Source organism: Oncorhynchus mykiss, chromosome 21 (genome assembly GCF_057628025.1).
Source record: "Oncorhynchus mykiss isolate SJ-2025 chromosome 21, ASM5762802v1, whole genome shotgun sequence".
NCBI lineage: Eukaryota > Metazoa > Chordata > Actinopteri > Salmoniformes > Salmonidae > Oncorhynchus > Oncorhynchus mykiss.
This window is the reverse complement of record NC_143042.1, coordinates 12,679,330-12,702,600: the sequence shown is the minus strand read 5'-3', so window position 1 is coordinate 12,702,600 and position 23,271 is coordinate 12,679,330. Positions and strand designations below refer to the sequence as shown.

Here is a 23,271-nt window from a genome sequence, read left to right as displayed (position 1 = left end):
GGTCCCATGGTGTTTATATTTGCGTACTATTGTTTGTACAGATGAACGTGGTACCTTCAGGCGTTTGGAAATTGCTCCCAAGGATTAACCAGATTTGTGGAGGTCTACAATTTTTTTTCTGAGGTCTTGGCTGATTTCTTTTGATTTCCCTATGATGTCAAGCAAATAGGCATTGAGTTTGAAGGTAGGCCTTGAAATACATCCACAGGTACACCTCCAATTGACTCAAATTATATCAATTAGCCTATCAGAAGCTTCTAAAGCCTTGACATAATTTTCTGGAATTTTCCAAGCTGTTTAAAGGCACAGACAAGTTAGTGTATGTAAACTTCTGACCCACTGGAATTGTGACACAGTGAGTTATAAGTGAAATAATCTGTCTGTAAACAATTGTTGGAGAAATGACTTGTGTCATGCACAAAGTAGATGTCCTAACCGACTTGCCAAAACTATAGTTTGTTCACAATACATTTGTGGAGTGGTTGAAAAACAAGTTTTAATGACTCCAACCTAAGTGTATGTAAACTTCCGACTTCAACTGTAGGTCTATATATGTGTGTATATACAGTACCAGTCAAAAGTGTGGACACACCTACTCAATCCAGGGTTTTCTTTATACTGGTCTATTGGTTCAGACAGGTCAGTAGAGAGATGAGAGGTAGGACAGTGCTGCAGGAATGTTTGCCATCTCCTCTCTCTCTCTTAGCTCTGCCCCAGTAGGGGTCTGCTGACCTTGGGCCTGCTGTCTGATCACGGTCATCCTCTGACTTAGAGTTGCCCCAGCAACCACACATCACCAGGACAACCCAATCACCCCCGCTCTCTCTACACACACACACACAGTCGCAGGCACAGAAACACACACGCACGCACGCACACACACACACACACACACACACACACACACACACACACACACACACACACACACACACACACACACACACACACACACACACACACACACACACACACACAGTCTGTCCTCTGGGATCTGACACCTGACATTTGAGAGTGGTCAGATAAAGGACAGGAATGGCCAGATAATTGTCTGACTCAAGATTTTGTGTGTGTGTGTGTGTGTGTGTGTGTGTGTGTGTGTGTGTGTGTGTGCTTGCTTGTGTGTTTGTGCCTCTGTGTGCATGCGTGGTATGTGGTTGTGTAAACGTCAATGTGAGATTAAAGAGCAGAGCAAGTCAAGATGATTCTGGGAGAGGATTCATTCATGTTTATACGTCAGAGATGCCAGAACAAAGATAAAGGATTTGTGTGGCTCTGTGTCTGTACAGACAGACCAGTGATGACGCTTGGCTTTTTTATTTTTTTATTTTTTTATTTCACCTTTATTTAACCAGGTAGGCTAGTTGAGAACAAGTTCTCATTTGCAACTGCGACCTGGCCAAGATAAAGCATAGCAGTGTGAACAGACAACACAGAGTTACACATGGAGTAAACAATTAACAAGTCAATAACACAGTAGAAAAAAAGGGGAGTCTATATATACATTGTGTGCAAAAGGCATGAGGTAGGCAAATAATTACAATTATGCAGATTAACACTGGAGTGATAAATGATCAGATGGTCATGTACAGGTAGAGATATTGGTGTGCAAAAGAGCAGAAAAGAAAATAAATAAAAACAGTATGGGGATGAGGTAGGTGAAAATGGGTGGGCTATTTACCAATAGACTATGTACAGCTGCAGCGATCGGTTAGCTGCTCAGATAGCTGATGTTTTAGACGGCACCCTGTTATGAAAGGGCACAATGCTACCTCCCTTCCTCTCCCCTTACCTCCCTTCCTCTCCTCTCCTTCCCCTCTTCTCCCACCCACTGCATGGCCTCTCACAGTGTCCCTTAATTCATCACTCTCAAACGGCCTCTCACCACCACAGACCCAACAGATCCGTCTGTCTGGAGAAGATTGATGTGCTTGCGTACTGATATCTGACCACGGAGATAGAGAGAGCGAGCGAGACCCACACATCTTTCATCCCTCGTCCATGTCTAAACCTGTTTTCACACTGATTTCCTCTCAGTATCCCTCTCTCTGGTGGCCATCCGGAGCCTTGCTCAGTCGACTCTGCTCGTTTTCACGAGGTAAATTTCCCTGTCATTGGGAATATAACGATAACGTCCGGTTTTGAATGTGCCATGGAGATAGTTTTTTCCTGCTTAGCGTAGCCTTGCTGTTTAAGAACACTCAAAGTATGGAGAACTAAGCAGTGCAGTGGCATATAAATAGGCCTTCCTTCCACTCGCTGGAATACAAACAGCTCTGAATTTCAAGGCTATTGCAGTATGCAACATGTTAAAGTATTGGCCATTGGTTAGAATGGAAATGTCTTCTGTATTTCTCAACACTCCCAGATACACACAGACTAGAGGTTGGACCCAGACCTGAGGACAATCAGATCCGGATCCGAACGGTCCGATCATTAAAAAAAAGGGGGCCCGGATCTGAACGGACCAAACCTCTTGGGTCCTAGGTCAGGTCCGTTGTATTCAAGTTGGGGTGGACCCATGAAGACCTCTAACACAGACACGTTGAGAGACATAAGGTTAGCAGCAGTGCAGCACCCCTTGATTGAGAGCAATTGTTCGGGGTTAAGTGCCTTGCTCAAGGGCACAATGACAGGCGATGTTACATGGGATCAGACAGAGTCCAGCAGCCTTCCAATTCAGTTCCATTCCCATTTTTGTGTTGCCCGGCACAGGGCTTGAACCAGAAGTCTTCCGGCTGCTGGTCCGCCTCTCTCACCTCTAGGCTACTGCTGCCCCTTACACATGAGGAAGAACTCAGGACAAAATGAAAGTATTTGAAACAAAGATCAAAGACTGGTTATCAATCAATTAATAAAGCATTGTAGATCTATACTTTTCCCATGGAATTGGGTAGTGGTGCAGGTGGCCTTCAAAACACCCAGAGATGTTCCAAGGTGTTTTATTCTCTGTGCTCTAGTATCCACTAACAGCCCAAATGTACCTGGTTATGTAAGCAGACCATTAAGCCCTGGGCATTGTTTTCTTTCTAAGTGTTTAATCGGCGCGTGCAACTATATTGGGCCATTATATTGGTTGTCTCTGCTCATCTCTGTTCCGGCTTTAATTGCTGTCTGAAATCTATGCGGCAATTACAACGACTGCTGCTAACAGCGTGCATTTAAACACAACGCTGCTGCCACAGCTCAGTGGGTTTATTGTGTAATCCTCACATGTTCCCATTTAGAGAGGGCTGTCACGGTCTACATGTGTCGCTAGAATCTGCCATTTCTGCACTGATCTATATGTGGGCTGAGCAGACACACAGCTACTCTGCACGGGTTTATTGATATCTATCCACATATATAAAACATGTGTAAACAGAGCTGTAAACATACGGTGGGCATACTACACCCTGTCATCTCCATGCTTCCACACCTGAGGAGGAAGCAGAACATTGGCTGGTTTGTTGTCGTTGGTCACTGAGGTGGCTGAGGCCACTGGCTGATAGGCCTTGAATTTTGACCAGGCAGGTGGGACCGGGGCAGACGTGTCTCCCTTCTGTGTCTCTTATTGGGGGAGACCTCAGTGTTGGCCGTCAGCGTTGGCCGTCAGCGTTGGCCGGAGGTAGAAGGGCTTTGAAGTCTACAGGGAATGATTAACCTGCTGATGATTAATGAGCCCTGAGAGGTGCAGAACATCCCCAGTTCAGAGGGCACTGCCCTGGTGGCTAGAGGAGGAGCATTCATTTCTCTCCCTCTATTGATCTGGGATGTTCTGCGACGTCTCCATCACAGTCACCCCCCCCCCCCCTCCAAGCAAAGAATGCCTTATGATATGGATAGAAGCTTAGTCCAAAATGCTAGCTAAGAAAGTGAAGTAGGTTAGATAGAGTGCTCTCACATTCAGACATCTCCATGACAACAGGAGACAATGATGAGGACATAGCAAGAAAACTATTTGCGGTGGTGACAATTGGTTATATTCTCTTCTCCTATCCTCCACCAGAGCCTCCCCTGTGTGATGTGTCACCTCTTTGATGGTTCTGCTGTATTTAGGTTGGAACCAGGGAGACAGAATAGACAGAGATATCTCAGTGGAAAGTGGAGCAGCTGTGTAGAGTGGAGGTTGGTTGTGTGAGTCAGAGAGCCCATAGGAGCTGTCATAGTTCTGGTAATGTAGGTTAACTGTGCTCACAGGAAAAACACAGGGCTCAACCACAGCTTTAATGACACGCATGAAACTGACTTTTATTCCACTTAAAGGTATGAATAATTGGTTCTCTTTTGCACATTCTGTGAAACGTTTTATGGTTGTGTGGGAAAAAGTTGAGATTGTGACATTACATTGATCTTTGAGGACAACGCGCACGGTATGTGTGCATGCGTGTGTATGTTTCTATGTGTGTGTGTGTACGCACGTGTGAATGTGTGTTTACAAAGTGCATGTGTGTTGCAGAGATAGGAGAATAGTGTGGAAGTTGCATGAGTTGTGGCATTAAAAGTGTAAAGTCTTAATGATCTCACCCTGTATGCCTTCTGTCCTCTTTCTCCCTCTCTCCTTTCATCAGAGAGTAGCTCAGCCATCACGTCCTCCTGTGTGGTCTGGGAAACTCCCTGTCTCCCCCTGCTGGTCAGGCTGGCGAAGAACTAGCATGTCTCTTTCATTAAGCAGAACTATCCAGGGGCGGGGGCACAAAGTGCTTGAGGATGGTTGGGGGGTGGTCCTGAGGGAGGCCCCCGTCCGGAAGTTGTACAATTCTTAATTTTTCAAACACCTGAAAAAGCTTTTTTCTGCAATCTAGAGCCATAATCATTATGCTTAATTTTATGTTAAAAAAAGAAAAAGAAAGAAAAATCTTGATATCTAAGCAGAAAAGCCTCTTGAGCTGTCTGTATCCTCCTGAATGGTGTTTTAGTTTTCATATTAAATAAACTAAATATGCTTCTCTGCTAAAGTCTGGGTAAAAGATTGAAAGTCTACCAACCTTGCCAGCAGGCATGCCAACTAAGGTACACTATATATACAAAAGTATGTGGACACCCCTTTAAATCAGTGGATTTGTCTATTTCAGCCACACTCGTTGCTGCCTGGTGAACAATATCGAGCACACAGTCATGCAATCTCCATGGACAAACATTGGCAGTAGAATGGCCTTACCGAAGAGCTGTGAAATTTTTTTTCTCCCTAATTTCATGATATCCAATTACAATCTTGTCTCATCGCTGCAACTCCCCAACGAGCTCGGGAGAGGAAAAGGTTGTCCTCCGAAACATGACCCACCAAACCGCGCTCCTTAATACCTGACCGCTTAACCCGGAAGCCAGCCGCACCAATGTGTCAGAGGAAACACTGTTCAACTGATGACCGAAGTCAGCCTACAGGCGCCCGGCCCACCACAAGGAGTCGCTAGAGCACGATGAGCCAAGTAAAGACTCCTGGCCAAACCCATCCCTAACCAGAACGACACTGGGCCAATTGTGTGCCACCCTATGGGACTCCCGGTCACTGCCGGTTGTGACACAGCCTGGCATTGAACTCGGGTCTGCGATGCAGTGCGATGCAGTGAATTCGACTGATGCGCCACTCGGGAGGCCTGAGTTCAGTGACTTTCAACATGGCACCGTCATAGCATGACACCTTTCCAACAAGTCAGTTTGTCAAGTTTCTGCCCTGCTAGAGCTGCCCTGGTCAACTGTAAGTGCTGTTATTGTGAAGTGGAAACATCTAGGAGCAACAACGGCTCAGCCGCGAAGTAGTAGGCTACACAAGCTCACAGAACAGGAACGCTGAGTGCTGAGGCACGTAACGCATAAAAATCGTCGGTCCTCGGTTGCAACACTTACTACCGAGTTCCAAACTGCCTCTGGAAGCAACGTCAGCGCAATAACTGTTTGTTGGGAGCTTCATGAAAGGAGTTTCCATGACAGAGCAGCCAAGCATCGGTCTGGAGTGGTGTAAAGCTCGCCGCCATTGGACTCTGGAGCAATAGAAACGTGTTCTCTGGAGTGATGAATCACGCTTGGCGGATGCCAGGAGAACTCTACCTACCCGAATACAAAGTGTCAACTGTAAAGTTTGATGGAGGAGGAATAATGGTCTGGGGCGCCTTAGTTCCAGTGAAGGGAAATCTTAATGCTACAGCATACAATGATATTCTAGGCAATTCTGTGCTTCCAACTTTATGGCAATAGTTTGGGGAAGGCCCGGTGTGGAAGAACTTGACTGGCCTGCACAGAGCCCTGACCTCAACCCCATCAAAAACCTTTGGGATGAATTGGAACGCTGACTGCGAGCCAGGCCAGAAATGATAGCCTGAAATGGCTTCTTAGGTTCTCCCAACCTCATAACTAGGTACTATCTGGGATAGCTAAAGTCAACTTCATAACTTTTATAGGTGGCTAGTAGTATTCCAGAGAAACAACAACAACAACACATTTACATAAACAAAATCTGTATTTTTTAAACCGGACGGACAAATATGAGGGGGCACGTGCCACCTATGGGCATGACGCCTCTGGAACTATCCCAAATGTTCTGAAATAGTCCATTTACCTGACCAGTATGCAGAGAGAGACACTGCTTTTCGGGCTCTGCAACTGTCACATGTAGTTGTCAAATACAAAAAGGTATTAATGTCACACTGTAATCGTTTTAATATGGGCACGTTTGAGAGGAGTCTAGGCATATTGGCTTGGGAAAAGAAAAAACACACACCATCAATACAATGGTTGAACTTCAGAGCAACCCACATTTTGACATCCCACATTGCCCACTGCTGAAATATAAGCCCTATAAATCAGATTTCTATGCACCTCTCTCTTCTCTAGTCAGTGTGATCGACAATGATAGGCAGCAGGTGACGCCAAGGACCCTGGGAAATATTGTGGTGAGGTAAGCCAGCCGCATGGTCATGGCCACACCTCTGTGAGCAGCTAAGACTCCCCATCCCGCATGAGGGAGCGTAATCATCGACTGACAAATCAAATCTAATCTAATCAAATCAAATTTTATTTGTCACATACACATGGTTAGCAGATGTTAATGCGAGTGTAGCGAAATGCTTGTGCTTCTAGTTCCGACAATGCAGTAGTAACCAACAAGTAATCTAGCTAACAATTCCAAAACTACTACCTTATAGACACAAGTGTAAGGGGATAAAGAATATGTACATAAAGATAAATGAATGAGTGATGGTACAGAGCGGCATAGGCAAGATACAGTAGATGGTATTGAGTGCAGTATATACATATAGTATGTAAACAAAGTGGCATAGTTAAAGTGGCTAGTGATACATGTATTACAGTGCCTTGCGAAAGTATTCGGCCCCCTTGAACTTTGCGAACTTTTGCCACATTTCAGGCTTCAAACATAAAGATATAAAACTGTATTTTTTTGTGAAGAATCAACAACAAGTGGGACACAAGCATGAAGTGGAACGACATTTATTGGATATTTCAAACTTTTTTAACAAATCAAAAACTGAAAAATTGGGCGTGCAAAATTATTCAGCCCCCTTAAGTTAATACTTTGTAGCGCCACCTTTTGCTGCGATTACAGCTGTAAGTCGCTTGGGGTATGTCTCTATCAGTTTTGCATATCAAGAGACTGACATTTTTTCCCATTCCTCCTTGCAAAACAGTTCGAGCTCAGTGAGGTTGGAAGGAGAGCATTTGTGAACAGCAGTTTTCAGTTCTTTCCACAGATTCTCGATTGGATTCAGGTCTGGACTTTGACTTGGCCATTCTAACACCTGGATATGTTTATTTTTGAACCATTCCATTGTAGATTTTGCTTTATGTTTTGTATCATTGTCTTGTTGGAAGACAAATCTCCGTCCCAGTCTCAGGTCTTTTGCAGACTCCATCAGGTTTTCTTCCAGAATGGTCCTGTATTTGGCTCCATCCATCTTCCCATCAATTTTAACCATCTTCCCTGTCCCTGCTGAAGAAAAGCAGGCCCAAACCATGATGCTGCCACCACCATGTTTGACAGTGGGGATGGTGTGTTCAGTGTGATGAGCTGTGTTGCTTTTACGCCAAACATAACGTTTTGCGTTGTTGCCAAAAAGTTCAATTTTGGTTTCATCTGACCAGAGCACCTTCTTCCACATGTTTGGTGTGTCTCCCAGGTGGCTTGTGGCAAACTTTAAACAACACTTTTTATGGATATCTTTAAGAAATGGCTTTCTTCTTGCCACTCTTCCATAAAGGCCAGATTTGTGCAATATACGACTGATTGTTGTCCTATGGACAGAGTCTCCCACCTCAGCTGTAGATCTCTGCAGTTCATCCAGAGTGATCATGGGCCTCTTGGCTGCATCTCTGATCAGTCTTCTCCTTGTATGAGCTGAAAGTTTAGAGGGACGGCCAGGTCTTGGTAGATTTGCAGTGGTCTGATACTCCTTCCATTTCAATATTATCGCTTGCACAGTGCTCCTTGGGATGTTTAAAGCTTGGGAAATCTTTTTGTATCCAAATCCGGCTTTAAACTTCTTCACAACAGTATCTCGGACCTGCCTGGTGTGTTCCTTGTTCTTCATGATGCTCTCTGCGCTTTTAACGGACCTCTGAGACTATCACAGTGCAGGTGCATTTATACGGAGACTTGATTACACACAGGTGGATTGTATTTATCATCATTAGTCATTTAGGTCAACATTGGATCATTCAGAGATCCTCACTGAACTTCTGGAGAGAGTTTGCTGCACTGAAAGTAAAGGGGCTGAATAATTTTGCACGTCCAATTTTTCAGTTTTTGATTTGTTAAAAAAGTTTGAAATATCCAATAAATGTCGTTCCACTTCATGATTGTGTCCCACTTGTTGTTGATTCTTCACAAAAAAATACAGTTTTATATCTTTATGTTTGAAGCCTGAAATGTGGCAAAAGGTCGCAAAGTTCAAGGGGGCCGAATACTTTCGCAAGGCACTGTACATAAAGATGCAGTAGATGATATAGAGTACAGTATATACATATACATATGAGATGAATAATGTAGGGTATGTAAACATTATATTAGGTAGCATTGTTTAAAGTGGCTAGTGATATATTTTACGTCATTTCCCATCAATTCCCATTATTAAAGTGGCTGGAGTTGAGTCAGTGTGTTGGCAGCAGCCACTCAATGTTAGTGGTGGCTGTTTAACAGTCTGATGGCCTTGAGATAGAAGCTGTTTTTCAGTCTCTCTGTCCCAGCTTTGATGCACCTGTACTGTCCTCGCCTTCTGGATGATAGCGGGGTGAACAGGCAGGGGCTCGGGTGGTTGTTGTCCTTGATGATCTTTATGGCCTTCCTGTGACATCGGGTGGTGTAGGTGTCCTGGAGGGCAGGTAGTTTGCCCCCGGTGATGCGTTGTGCAGACCTCACTACCCTCTGGAGAGCCTTACGGTTGTGGGCGGAGCAGTTGCCGTAACAGGCTGTGATACAGCCCGACAGGATGCTCTCGATTGTGCATCTGTAGAAGTTTGTGAGTGCTTTTGGTGACAAGCCGAATTTCTTCAGCCTCCTGAGGTTGAAGAGGCGCTGCTGCGCCTTCTTCACGATGCTGTCTGTGTGGGTGGACCAATTCAGTTTGTCTGTGATGTGTACGCCGAGGAACTTAAAACTTACTACCCTCTCCACTACTGTTCCATTGATGTGGATAGGGGGGTGTTCCCTCTGCTGTTTCCTGAAGTCCACAATCATCTCCTTAGTTTTGTTGACATTGAGTGTGAGGTTATTTTCCTGACACCACACTCCGAGGGCCCTCACCTCCTCCCTGTAGGCCGTCTCGTCGTTGTTGGTAATCAAGCCTACCACTGTTGTGTCGTCTGCAAACTTGATGATTGAGTTGGAGGCGTGCGTGGCCACGCAGTCGTGGGTGAACAGGGAGTACAGGAGAGGGCTCAGAACGCACCCTTGTGGGGCCCCAGTGTTGAGGATCAGCGGGGTGGAAATGTTGTTGCCTACCCTCACCACCTGGGGGCGGCCCATCAGGAAGTCCATTACCCAGTTGCACAGGGCGGGGTCGAGACCCAGGGTCTCGAGCTTGATGACGAGCTTGGAGGGCACTATGGTGTTAAATGCCGAGCTGTAGTCGATGAACAGCATTCTCACATCCTCTTGTCCAGATGTGTTAGGGCAGTGTGCAGTGTGGTTGAGATTGCATCGTCTGTGGACCTATTTGGGCGGTAAGCAAATTGGAGTGGGTCTAGGGTGTCAGGTAGGGTGGAGGTGATATGGTCCTTGACTAGTCTCTCAAAGCACTTCATGATGACGGAAGTGAGTGCTACGGGGCGGTAGTCGTTTAGCTCAGTTACCTTAGCTTTCTTGGGAACAGGAACAATGGTGGCCCTCTTGAAGCATGTGGGAACAACAGACTGGGATAGGGATTGATTGAATATGTTCGTAAACACACCAGCCAGCTGGTCTGCGCATGCTCTGAGGGCGCGGCTGGGGATGCCGTCTGGGCCTGCAGCCTTGTGAGGGTTGACACGTTTAAATGTTTTCCTCACGTCGGCTGCAGTGAAGGAGAGTCTGCATGTTTTAGTTGCAGGCCATGTCAGTGGCACTGTATTGTCCTCAAAGCGTGCAAATAAGTTATTTAGTCTGCCTGGGAGCAAGACATCCTGGTCCGTGACAGGGCTGGTTTTCTTTTTGTAATCCGTGATTGACTGTAGACCCTGCCACATACCTCTTGTGTCTGAGCCGTTGAATTGAGATTCTACTTTGTCTCTATACTGACGCTTAGCTTGTTTGATTGCCTTGCGGAGGGAATAGTTACACTGTTTGTATTCGGTCATGTTTCCGGTCACCTAGCCCTGATTAAAAGCAGTGGTTCTGGCTTTCAGTTTCACTCGAATGCTGCCATCAATCCACGGTTTCTGGTTTGGGAATGTTTTAATCGTTGCTATGGGAACGACATCTTTAACGCACGTTCTAATGAACTCGCTCACCGAATCAGCGTATTCGTCAATGTTGTTGTCTGACGCAATACGAAACATATCCCAGTCCACGTGATGGAAGCAGTCTTGGAGTGTGGAATCAGATTGGTCGGACCAGCATTGAATAGACCTCAGCGCGGGAGCTTCTTGTTTTAGTTTCTGTCTGTAGGCAGGGATCAACAAAATGGAGTTGTGGTCAGCTTTTCCGAAAGGAGGGCGGGGCAGGGCCTTATATGCGTCGCGGAAGTTGAGCAGTGATCCAAGGTTTTTCCCTGGTTGCGCAATCGATATGCTGATAAAATTTAGGGAGTCTTGTTTTCAGATTAGCCTTGTTAAAATCCCCAGCTACAATGAATGCAGCCTCCGTATAAATGGATTCCAGTTTGCAAAGAGTCAAATAAAGTTTGTTCAGAGCCATCGATGTGTCTGCTTGGGGGGGAATATATACGGCTGTGATTATAATCGAAGAGAATTTCCTTGGTAGATAATGCGGTCGACATTTGATTGTGAGGAATTCTAAATCAGGTGAACAGAAGGACTTGAGTACCTGTATGTTGTTATGATCACACCACGTCACGTCAACCATGAAGCATACGCCCCCGCCCCTCTTCTTACCAGAAAGATGTTTGTTTCTGTCGGTGCGATGCGTGGAGAAACCAGCTGGCTGCACCGACTCCGATAGCGTCTCTCCAGTGAGCCATGTTTCCGTGAAGCAAAGAACGTTACAGTCTCTGATGTCCCTCTGGAATGCTACCCTTGCTCGGATTTCATCAACCTTGTTGTCAAGAGACTGGACATTGGCGAGAAGAATGCTAGGGAGTGGTGCACGATGTGCCCGTCTCTGGAGTCTGACCAGAAGACCGCTCCGTTTCCCCCTTTTACGAAGTTGTTTTTTTGAGTCGCCGGCTGGGATCCATTCCGTTGTCCTGGGTGAAAGGCAGAACACAGGATCCGCTTCGCGAAAGTCATATTCTTGGTCGTACTGATGGTGAGTTGACGCTGCTCTTATGTTCAGTAGTTCTACTCGACTGTATGTAATGAAACCTAAGATGACCTGGGGTACCAATGTAAGAAATAACACTAATTAGCACAACACAACGGACATAAATATTCCTAGAAAATATTCCTATTCATGAAAATCACAAGTGAAATGTACTGAGACACAGCTTAGCCTTTTGTCGATCACCCTGTCATCTCAGATGTTCAAAATATGCTTTACAGCCAAAGCTAGACAAGCATTTGTGTAAGTTTATCGATAGCCTAGCATAGCATTTTGTCCAGCTAGCAGCAGGTAACTTGGTCACGGAAATCAAAAAAGCGATCAAATTAAATCGTTTACCTTTGATGAGCTTCGGATGTTTTCACTCACGAGACTCCCAGTTAGATAGCCAATGTTCCTTTTTCCAAAAATATTATTTTTGTAGGCAAAATAGCTCTGTTTGTTCTTCACGTTTGGCTGAGAAATGGCCCAGAAATTGCAGTTACGAAAATGCTGAAAAATATTCAAAATTAGCTCCATAATATCGACAGAAACATGGCAAACGTTGTTTATAATTAATCCTCAAGGTGTTTTTCAAATATCTATTCGATAATATATCCACCGGGACAATTGGTTTTTCAGTAGGACCGATTGGAATAATGGCTACCTCTGTATTTTACACGAGAATCACTCTGGGAGCCATCAGGTGACCAGTTGCGCAATGTAGCCGCTTACGCGTATTCTTCAACATAAATGCGTAAAACTACGTCACAATGCTGTAGACACCTTGGGGAATACGGAGAAAAAGTAATCTGGTTGATAGCCCATTCACTGCTCAATAGGGACGCATTGGAACGCAGCGCTTTCAAAACATGAGGCACTTCCGGATTGGATTTTTCTCAGGCTTTCGCCTGCAATATCAGTTCTGTTATACCCACAGACAATATTTTTACAGTTTTGGAAACTTTAGAGTGTTTTCTATCCTAAGCTGTCAATTATGTGCATATTCTGGAATCTCGTCCTGACAAAATATCCCGTTTACTACGGGAACGTTATTTTTCCAAAAATGAAAATACTGCCCCCTAGTCACATTTTACTGCCTCTGTCACCTGGAGTAGCAAACCTTTCTGGCTCTGCATCAGGGATGAACACACAGGGAGATAGACTCACACACACACACACACACACACTGTCACTTTTAGAAACTCGAGCACAGTAAAATAAGTCCTGTTTTCTACCTGTTCAAATAGGAGGGTGGAATTGTTTTATGGAAATAATGGACTTTGAATCGATCATACAATGTCTTTTTTATATCACCCAGGGCTACATGCAGCACCACCGTCTCCATACAGACAGGTATCCACTGCAGTAGCTCCCTCAGGACCTGAGAGAGAAGTGTGTGTGTTGGGAGCTGATTGTGTGAGCCGGGTCACAGCGAGGGCACATCAGTCCTTCCTCCCCATTGTGCTCTTATCTGTGAGCCTGTTACCTGGAAATCACTCCCATCTTCCATTCGCCACCTCATTGTTATTGCGGCCAGTCTCTCTACCAACAAGGTGGATTACAATGGATTCAGCCCAAGCTGCTATGGAGCTTTTCATCAGAGAACTAATAGCCACAACTCTTATAACCAACCCTTTTCTCTGTTTAAGAACTAACACCTTTAGCTCTGAGGTGAATTGATAATGGAGAATCTCTCTTCCAGAGTCAAGATGGGAGGCATCAAAAGTATTTTCTTATAGTGCATTGTGTAAATGAACCTTAGGCATTGTTATTGCCTTTGAGTGGCGAGGATCTCATGCGCTAAGAAAAAGCATCAGTGCCCTAATTGAATTTGGTTTGTTTTGTTGCTTCAGAGGCTGTTTTGTGTCTGTGTGTGGAAGTGCATTCAAAAAAGGGTGACAGCCTCATTAGAATATAAATGCAGGCGGTTGAACCATGGAACATTATTAGGTCTTGGTTTGTTCATTTCCTCTCCGGGCTAGAGCAATACCAGGGGTGCCCTAGATGTGGCTGCAGTCAAAGACAGACAGGGAACACTTCTATACTCTCACCAACAGTACAACCTTTTAAAAAAAAAATATTCCAATTTTGTTCAAAGGTTATTTGTTCTTGATGCAACTACAGTACACAAACATGCTGCTTTGTAAATGGGTGTGATGCAGACAGGGCTTGAACTTGGATGACCCTCCACAAGAACAGTTGGGGGTGATCGAGAGTGACCCTGGGTAAACAAAGGCTCAGATACTCAGTCACCCTGTACCTCTGTGTGTGTGTGTGTGTGTGTGTGTGTGTGTGTGTGTGTGTGTGTGTGTGTGTGTGTGTGTGTGTGTGTGTGTGTGTGTGTGTGTGTGTGTGTGTGTGTGTGTGTGTGTGTGTGTGTGTGTGTGTGTGTGTGTGTGTGTGTGTGTGTGTGTGTGTGCGCGCGCGCGCAAGGAGGGTCAGGCCCAGCAGACACTGGGCTCCATGTCTGAACCCACTAAGGTGTAGTGTAATAGTATCCACTACCTCAGCCCCCCAGCTCTTTTATGAACCTTATAGACTGACAGGCTTATATTTGTAATTTAGATGCTTGCTAAACCCAAAGTATTATACAAGTTTAGATATCCTGGAGTATCTTGTCTCCCCATAGAAAAGCAGTGCCTCAGACATATTGATGACGGGGGAGGGGGGGGGGGGGGGGGGGGTTTATTGGCTTCATGGGTAAGAGAAGACAACCCTAGACCTCTGATATTACAATTGTTGTTTTGTAGCATTTGTTATTAGCTAAAGTTGTTGTTGGATGTTATTTGTAGCATCACAGAGTATGGCTCTTTCTTCCCTCTGTGCCACTGTAATAGTCCTCACCGTGACTGGCATGGGGATCCAGCTGTCCCACGGTGTCACCTCACTCACTCCTGCTGTCTGTTGCGTGTCAGACACTAGTCTCTCTCACCCACACACACACCCTCTGTCTCTCCTCTCCTCCAGGCTGCCACTACCACCAGGAGCAGCCTTATCTCTGTGGTAGAACCAGGAGCTTTTCAAGCTCTACTTCACCAAGTTCCCTGTAGGTGATCTCACCTTAGATCTTATTCATGTTTTAGCATCAGATAATAATTCACCACGTTAGTGTGTGTGTGTGTGTGTGTGTGTGTGTGTGTGTGTGTGTGTGTGTGTGTTCACTGCTTTGGATTTGTCACATACTTACCAATATGCATAATGACTTTGGATTCTATATTTAAACTTTAATAACCTTGTAATTCATGGGACAGATAGGTGGATGAATTTTGTGCTGGCCAGTGATGCCATCTAGTGGTTCAAATGTACTGTATGATTAGACACTGTGAGCACAAAACATTAGGAACACTTGCTCTTTCCATAACATAGACTGACCAGGTGAAAGTTATGATCCCTGATTGATGTCACTTATTTAAAATCCACTTCAAATCAGTGTAGATGAAGGGGATGAGACTAAAGAGTTAAATAATAATTTTAAAGCCTTGAGACAATTAAGACATGGATTGTGTATGTGTACCATTCAGAGGGTGAATGGGCAAGACAATTTAAGTGCAACGCTGCTGGATGGTCCACTACCCAAAGGACATCCAGCCAACTTGACACAACTGTGGGAAGCATTAGTCAACATGGGCCAGCATCCCAGTGGAACGCTTTCGACACCTTGTAGAATCCATGGCCCGATGAATTTAGGCTGTTCTGAGGGCAACTCAATATCAGGAAGGTGTTCCCAATGTTTTGTTCCCAAATTAATTACTTAAACAATGTGATTTTCTGGATTTTCGTTTTAGATTCTGTCTCTCACAGTTGAAGTGTACCTATGATGGAAATTACAGACCTCTAAATGCTTTGTAAGTAGGAAAACCTGAAAAATCGGCAGTGTATCAAATACTTGTTCTCCCCACTGTATATATATAAAAAAAAGTATTTATATTTTTTTATTTTGTGGGGGGTCCCAACCCCCGGTAGGCCGTCATTGTAAATAAGAATTTGTTCTTAACGGACTTGCCTAGTTAAATAAAATAATCGTCATGTTTAGTTTATATCTTATAGTTTAATATGATGAATGAACTCTTCATACTAGAGCTCTGAAGTGAAGCAATGAGTGAAAAATAGTCATTTCAACAGCTACTTCACTGACAGTATTTTTTTATTGGCAATGAAAATTTGTTTGATCACCACTTAGTTTTGACCAAAATACAATTAGTAATGAATAAAAAATGGACACAAAATAAAATGATTCTTTGTTTGTGCAAATCGAGGATGTAAAAGTCAACAAAAAGGTCAAACTTGATCGAGTACTCCAGCAGAAATAACTCAAAGACAGGTAGGAGGGCTGTACAATAGGTTTCCCTGGCAACTCAGACAAAAACAAAGAGTTAACAGTTACACCAATGTCACAGCAAGCAACAGGTTTGTCATTAAAATTCACCTCACTTCGACATGTTCATATACACTCTACGCACACTGAGTTAAGCAGTCTGTCTTTCAGTTATTTCTCAGCGATGCTGAGTCGGACCCCACGGCAAAATAAAAAAAGTCCAGCTTGAGTTTATTCATGTATGGCTTTATGGTCAAGGTACTGTAGGTGAGTGAGATCATCTGATGAAGAATGTTCCTGCAGAGTAGCTTCAGAGTGGAGTCTATCTTTTAGTCTGTGGCTGTAGTCCACAGTTTCTGTGGTTGTATCAAAGTGCTTGTCACATCATCAGTAGACGTCACAGTGCGTTTCTGTGTCCTCCCAGAATGCTTTGCTATGAGATGGGCTCCGTCATGATTGTGAGGTGAGGGGCTGTGGCTGGTGACTCAGATACATGGGGCTGTACACGCCACTAGAGGGCAGGCTTTACCAGCTGGGGGGGGGAGGTCACGTGCGGACCAGATGGACAGTCTCTCCAAGGTGAAAACACAAATTTATCAGCACAATGGAAAATAACTATGTACAAAATGGTCTCTCAGGGAATGATGGAGAAATATTCAAAGAGCAGCATAGTTTAACCAAGGTCATGGACTTGAAATGGGAAGGCGGGGTTTATTTGCACAAACTCTGAATATCTTTTTTTTTTTGTAATATAGATGTGTATATATTTATATATATATATATTAAAAAAAGTCATATTTATATTCATTTACAGATAACCTACACATCTCCTGGTAGAAGAAATACACAGTACATTATGCTTCAACAAGTTATTGTACATGTAAAAGGTAGAAACGGTGACAACAGGACAGACGGAAGGAAAGTAGCACCGGCAGCTGCTGCCCAGGTTTCAGGGGGCCTTGACTCCTAAGTGCAGAGGGGGGCGGCTTGGCAGGAGGCACCCAGGAGGCACCCCCCCCCCCCCCTCTCTCTCTTTTTCGGGGGTAGGTTGGGTGGGAGGGTAGATAGGGGGGTGCTTCTTGGCAGTACGTCTCGTCAGAATGTTTGTTCCAGGCAGGAGGACCCGTCCAGCAGCTCCAAGGTACAGTAAGACCTTCTCTACATACAGTATCTGGACCTGAAAGAGAGGAGGTATGGTTTACTTACACTGTGCCACTGTGAAGCTTTATCCACAGTGACAGCGCAGTTGTCATGAACATGGATTTGATCATATGGGAATTATTGTTGACATTACTAATTGTGTAACATTATCTCATTTGAGACAGATTCTCGTAGCTGCCATATATCTCTCTACCTTGGCATTCAGGGGTATTCATGTATTTATTAGGGATCCCCATTAATTCCTGCCAAGGCAGCAGCTGCTCTTCCTTGGGTCCGAACACATTAAGGCACTTACATAAAATATAAAACAGTACATCATTTAACAGTATTACACCACTACATATCTACAATACAAAATGTATATTACTGCCATACTACCTGTGTGTGTCTCTTCACAGTCCCCGCTGTTCCACAAGGTGTATTTGTATCTATTTGTATCTGATTCTACTGCTTGCATCAGTTACCTGATGTGGAATACAGTTCCATGTGTTCTGTGGCTGTAGTTGTCTGTGCTGGACAGAGATTAAAGGAGGGACAACAGAGTGAGGCCGCCTCATGCTGCTGCCTTTGACTCCTATCATCTGATCATGAGTGCCTGCACTAGAGCAGGGACTCTCCTCTCCAAGAAAACATGGTTATCTGTAAAGACAAGTTACCCTCTTACCCCGTTCCAATTTCTCACAGTCATTTGCTGTCCCTGAGCAGAACGACAGATGTAAGAGAGAGGGAGAGTTTGTTCGTGAGCATGTGTGTATGCGCAACTGATAGCTTGTACAGGGATAATGTATGTGACTTACAGCTTACAGTCTCTCTTCTCCTCCCTCAGCAGGAGTAGGTCCTCACTGTAGAGCTGTCCAGACGCTGCACTGCTAAGGGGCCAACTGTAGGGGGAGACAGAGACCCGTCAGTTAGTCACTTAGCTTCAACACCCAGAGTGGGCCCAGGGTCAGTAGATAATGCTATCCAACTTACTTTATGCCCATAACAACTGACACAGGATCAGCTCCCATTGCCCACTGTGAGAGGGACAAACAAATGAGAGAGACAAACAAAACGGACTCTAAACCAGTTGATAAGGGCTAGGAGAACAGTAGACCATACTGTGGATACAACACACTGCACACACACGCACCACACACGGGAACGAGGTTAGTCAAAATGTCAGCTAGCAAAGCCAAGGCACATTGCATCGCACACTCAGAGGAGGAGTGCACGTGGCCATTTTGAGTGAATCACACCTCGCACAGGAACAAGTCTGTTAATGTCATCACCACCACAGACCAGGGACCACAGATAGAGGCAGATACAGGAAGGCAGCTCGATTACACTGGGGACAGAGTGTTAGAGAGGAACTCTGGTCAAAACCTGCAATCGGATGTCACGATAGACTTACTTGTATCAGAAGTTGCGTCCATAAATCCGGAGTGAGTTCTGGCATAATGCAGCCTGCTGCACTACAGTCCAGCTATAACTCACTGGGCCACAATCACAGACGCAAGTTTCAATACATCTCTCATTCCCTTGAAAACGTAAAGATTTTGACCAGCATCCTCTTTTAACAACAGGGCGAGGAGCGACACAAACCGGCAACTGTAAAACATCCATCTTTTCCATCATAAATATTTATTACAGGGCAACGAACATAGAACTAACATAGCTCAACTAACATAGAACTAACATAGCTCAACTAACAACTCAACTAACATAGCTCAAATAACATAGAACTAACATAGCTCAACTAACATAACTCAACTAACATAGCTCAACTAACATAACTCAACTAACATAGCTCAACTAACATAACTCAACTAACATGGAACTAACATAGCTCAACTAACATAGAACTAACATAGCTCAACTAACAACTCAACTAACATAGCTCAAATAACATAGAACTAACATAGCTCAACTAACATAACTCAACTAACATAACTCAACTAACATAGCTCAACTAACATAACTCAACTAACATAACTCAACTAACATAGCTCAACTAACATAACTCAACTAACATAGCTCAACTAACATAGCTCAACTAACATAGCTCAACTAACATAACTCAACTAACATAACTCAACTAACATAGCTCAACTAACATAGCTCAACTAACATAACTCAACTAACATAACTCAACTAACATAGCTCAACTAACATAACTCAACTAACATAACTCAACTAACATAGCTCAAATAACATAGAACTAACATAGCTCAACTAACATAGAACTAACATAGCTCAACTAACATAACTCAACTAACATAGCTCAAATAACATAGAACTAACATAGCTCAAATAACATAGAACTAACATAGCTCAACTAACATAGCTCAACTAACATAGCTCAACTAACATAGCTCAACTAACATAGCTCAACTAACATAACTCAACTAACATAGCTCAAATAACATAGAACTAACATAGCTCAACTAACATAGAACTAACATAGCTCAACTAACATAACTCAACTAACATAGCTCAAATAACATAGAACTAACATAGCTCAACTAACATAGCTCAACTAACATAGCTCAACTAACATAGCTCAACTAACATAACTCAACTAACATAGCTCAACTAACATAGCTCAACTAACATAGCTCAAATAACATAGCTCAAATAACATAACTCAACTAACATAGCTCAAATAACATAGAACTAACATAGCTCAACTAACATAGCTCAACTAACATAACTCAACTAACATAGCTCAAATAACATAGAACTAACATAGCTCAAATAACATAGCTCAAATAACATAACTCAACTAACATAGCTCAAATAACATAGCTCAAATAACATAACTCAACTAACATAGCTCAAATAACATAGAACTAACATAGCTCAAATAACATAGCTCAACTAACATAGCTCAACTAACATAGCTCAACTAACATAGCTCAACTAACATAGCTCAACTAACATAGCTCAACTAACATAGCTCAACTAACATAGCTCAAATAACATAGAACTAACATAGCTCATATAACATAGAACTAACATAGCTCAACTAACATAGCTCAACTAACATAGCTCAACTAACATAACTCAACTAACATAACTCAACTAACATAACTCAACTAACATAGCTCAACTAACATTACTCAACTAACATAGCTCAACTAACATTACTCAACTAACATAGCTCAACTAACATAGCTCAACTAACATAGCTCAAATAACATAGAACTAACATAACTCAACTAACATAGCTCAACTAACATAGCTCAACTAACATAACTCAACTAACATAGCTCAACTAACATAACTCAACTAACATAGCTCAACTAACATAACTCAACTAACATAGCTCAACTAACATAACTCAACTAACATAACTCAACTAACATAGCTCAACTAACATAACTCAACTAACATAGCTCAACTAACATAACTCAACTAACATAGCTCAACTAACATAACTCAACTAACATAGCTCAACTAACATAACTCAACTAACATAGCTCAACTAACATAACTCAACTAACATAACTCAACTAACATAGCTCAACTAACATAACTCAACTAACATAGCTCAACTAACATAGCTCAACTAACATAACTCAACTAACATAACTCAACTAACATAGCTCAACTAACATAACTCAACTAACATAGCTCAACTAACATAACTCAACTAACATAACTCAACTAACATAACTCAACTAACATAACTCAAATAACATAGAACTAACATAGCTCAAGTAACATAACTCAACTAACATAACTCAACTAACATAACTCAACTAACATAGCTCAACTAACATAACTCAACTAACATAGCTCAACTAACATAACTCAACTAACATAGCTCAAATAACATAGAACTAACATAGCTCAAATAACATAGAACTAACATAGCTCAAATAACATAGCTCAAATAACATAGCTCAACTAACATAGCTCAACTAACATAGCTCAACTAACATAGCTCAACTAACATAACTCAACTAACATAGCTCAACTAACATAACTCAACTAACATAGCTCAACTAACATAACTCAACTAACATAGCTCAACTAACATAGCTCAACTAACATAACTCAACTAACATAGCTCAACTAACATAACTCAACTAACATAACTCAACTAACATAACTCAACTAACATAGCTCAACTAACATAACTCAACTAACATAGCTCAACTAACATAACTCAACTAACATAGCTCAACTAACATAACTCAACTAACATAGCTCAACTAACATAACTCAACTAACATAACTCAACTAACATAGCTCAACTAACATAACTCAACTAACATAACTCAACTAACATAGCTCAACTAACATAACTCAACTAACATAGCTCAACTAACATAACTCAACTAACATAGCTCAAATAACATAGAACTAACATAGCTCAAATAACATAGAACTAACATAGCTCAAATAACATAGCTCAAATAACATAGCTCAACTAACATAACTCAACTAACATAGCTCAAATAACATAGAACTAACATAGCTCAAATAACATAGCTCAAATAACATAGAACTAACATAGCTCAACTAACATAGAACTAACATAGCTCAACTAACATAGCTCAAATAACATAGAACTAACATAGCTCAACTAACATAGAACTAACATAGCTCAAATAACATAGAACTAACATAGCTCAACTAACATAGAACTAACATAGCTCAAATAACATAGCTCAAATAACATAGAACTAACATAGCTCAACTAACATAGAACGAACATAGCTCAACTAACATAGCTCAAATAACATAGAACTAACATAGCTCAACTAACATAGCTCAAATAACATAGAACTAACATAGCTCAAATAACATAGCTCAAATAACATAGAACTAACATAGCTCAACTAACATAGAACTAACATAGCTCAACTAACATAGCTCAAATAACATAGAACTAACATAGCTCAACTAACATAGCTCAAATAACATAGAACTAACATAGCTCAAATAACATAGAACTAACATAGCTCAAATAACATAGAACTAACATAGCTCAAATAACATAGAACTAACATAGCTCAACTAACATAGCTCAACTAACATAGAACTAACATAGCTCAAATAACATAGAACTAACATAGCTCAAATAACATAGCTCAAATAACATAGAACTAACATAGCTCAACTAACAGCTCAACTAACATAGCTCAAATAACATAGAACTAACATAGCTCAAATAACATAGAACTAACATAGCTCAACTAACATAGCTCAAATAACATAGAACTAACATAGCTCAACTAACATAACTCAACTAACATAACTCAACTAACATAGCTCAACTAACATAACTCAACTAACATAGAACTAACATAGCTCAACTAACATAGAACTAACATAGCTCAACTAACATAACTCAACTAACATAGCTCAACTAACATAACTCAACTAACATAACTCAACTAACGTAGCTCAACTAACATAGCTCAACTAACATAGCTCAAATAACATAGAACTAACATAGCTCAACTAACAGAACTAACATAGCTCAACTAACATAGCTCAAATAACATAGAACTAACATAGCTCAACTAACATATGCAAAGGGGATTCATTGCTTTAACTTCTGCTAATAACAGTAGCCTGAGTAACAAGTACTGGACACACAATATGTCTACTATAACAAACGGACAACCTGGACAAACAAATGGCCACCCTTGTAGTTGGCATCAGGAGCAGAACGAAACAGAGGAACAGAGCAGTAGAAGTAGAGAGAAAAGACAGTTGGAGAAGAGAGGAGGTACGGTAGGGTGGACAGCAGGAACCGGGGAGTTTTGGGGGGCGTAAGGCACACAGGCCAACAGCAGGCCACATGGTATCGCTCCAGTATAGCTGACCTTGAAACCAGTCCAAATACATGTCGTCAGGACTGTCATCCAGCGCCTCATAGAGCACTGCACACAGAGCAGCAGTTCCAGAGCAG

At 42.6% G+C, this 23,271-nt stretch overlaps 1 protein-coding gene across 18 annotated transcripts in view; it reads right to left on the bottom strand.

The window, feature by feature from the left end:
- Window positions 1-16,013: 16,013 nt before the first annotated feature.
- Window positions 16,014-23,271, bottom strand: part of LOC110499997 (liprin-alpha-2) — a 233,083-nt gene continuing 225,825 nt past the window's right edge. For 7 of the 18 annotated variants that reach the window (XM_036957271.2, XM_090213818.1, XM_090213815.1 and 4 more), the window contains 2 exons: window positions 18,161-18,244; window positions 16,014-17,379 (listed from right to left, as the gene is read on the bottom strand). In XM_036957271.2, coding sequence (XP_036813166.1) covers window positions 18,186-18,244 — 59 coding nt within the window. In that variant the 3' untranslated portion in view covers window positions 16,014-17,379; window positions 18,161-18,185. Of the gene's footprint in view, window positions 17,380-18,160; window positions 18,245-22,859; window positions 23,243-23,271 lie in introns of those variants that run through there. The other 11 variants (XM_090213805.1, XM_090213813.1, XM_090213807.1 and 8 more) reach the window with 3 other exon arrangements.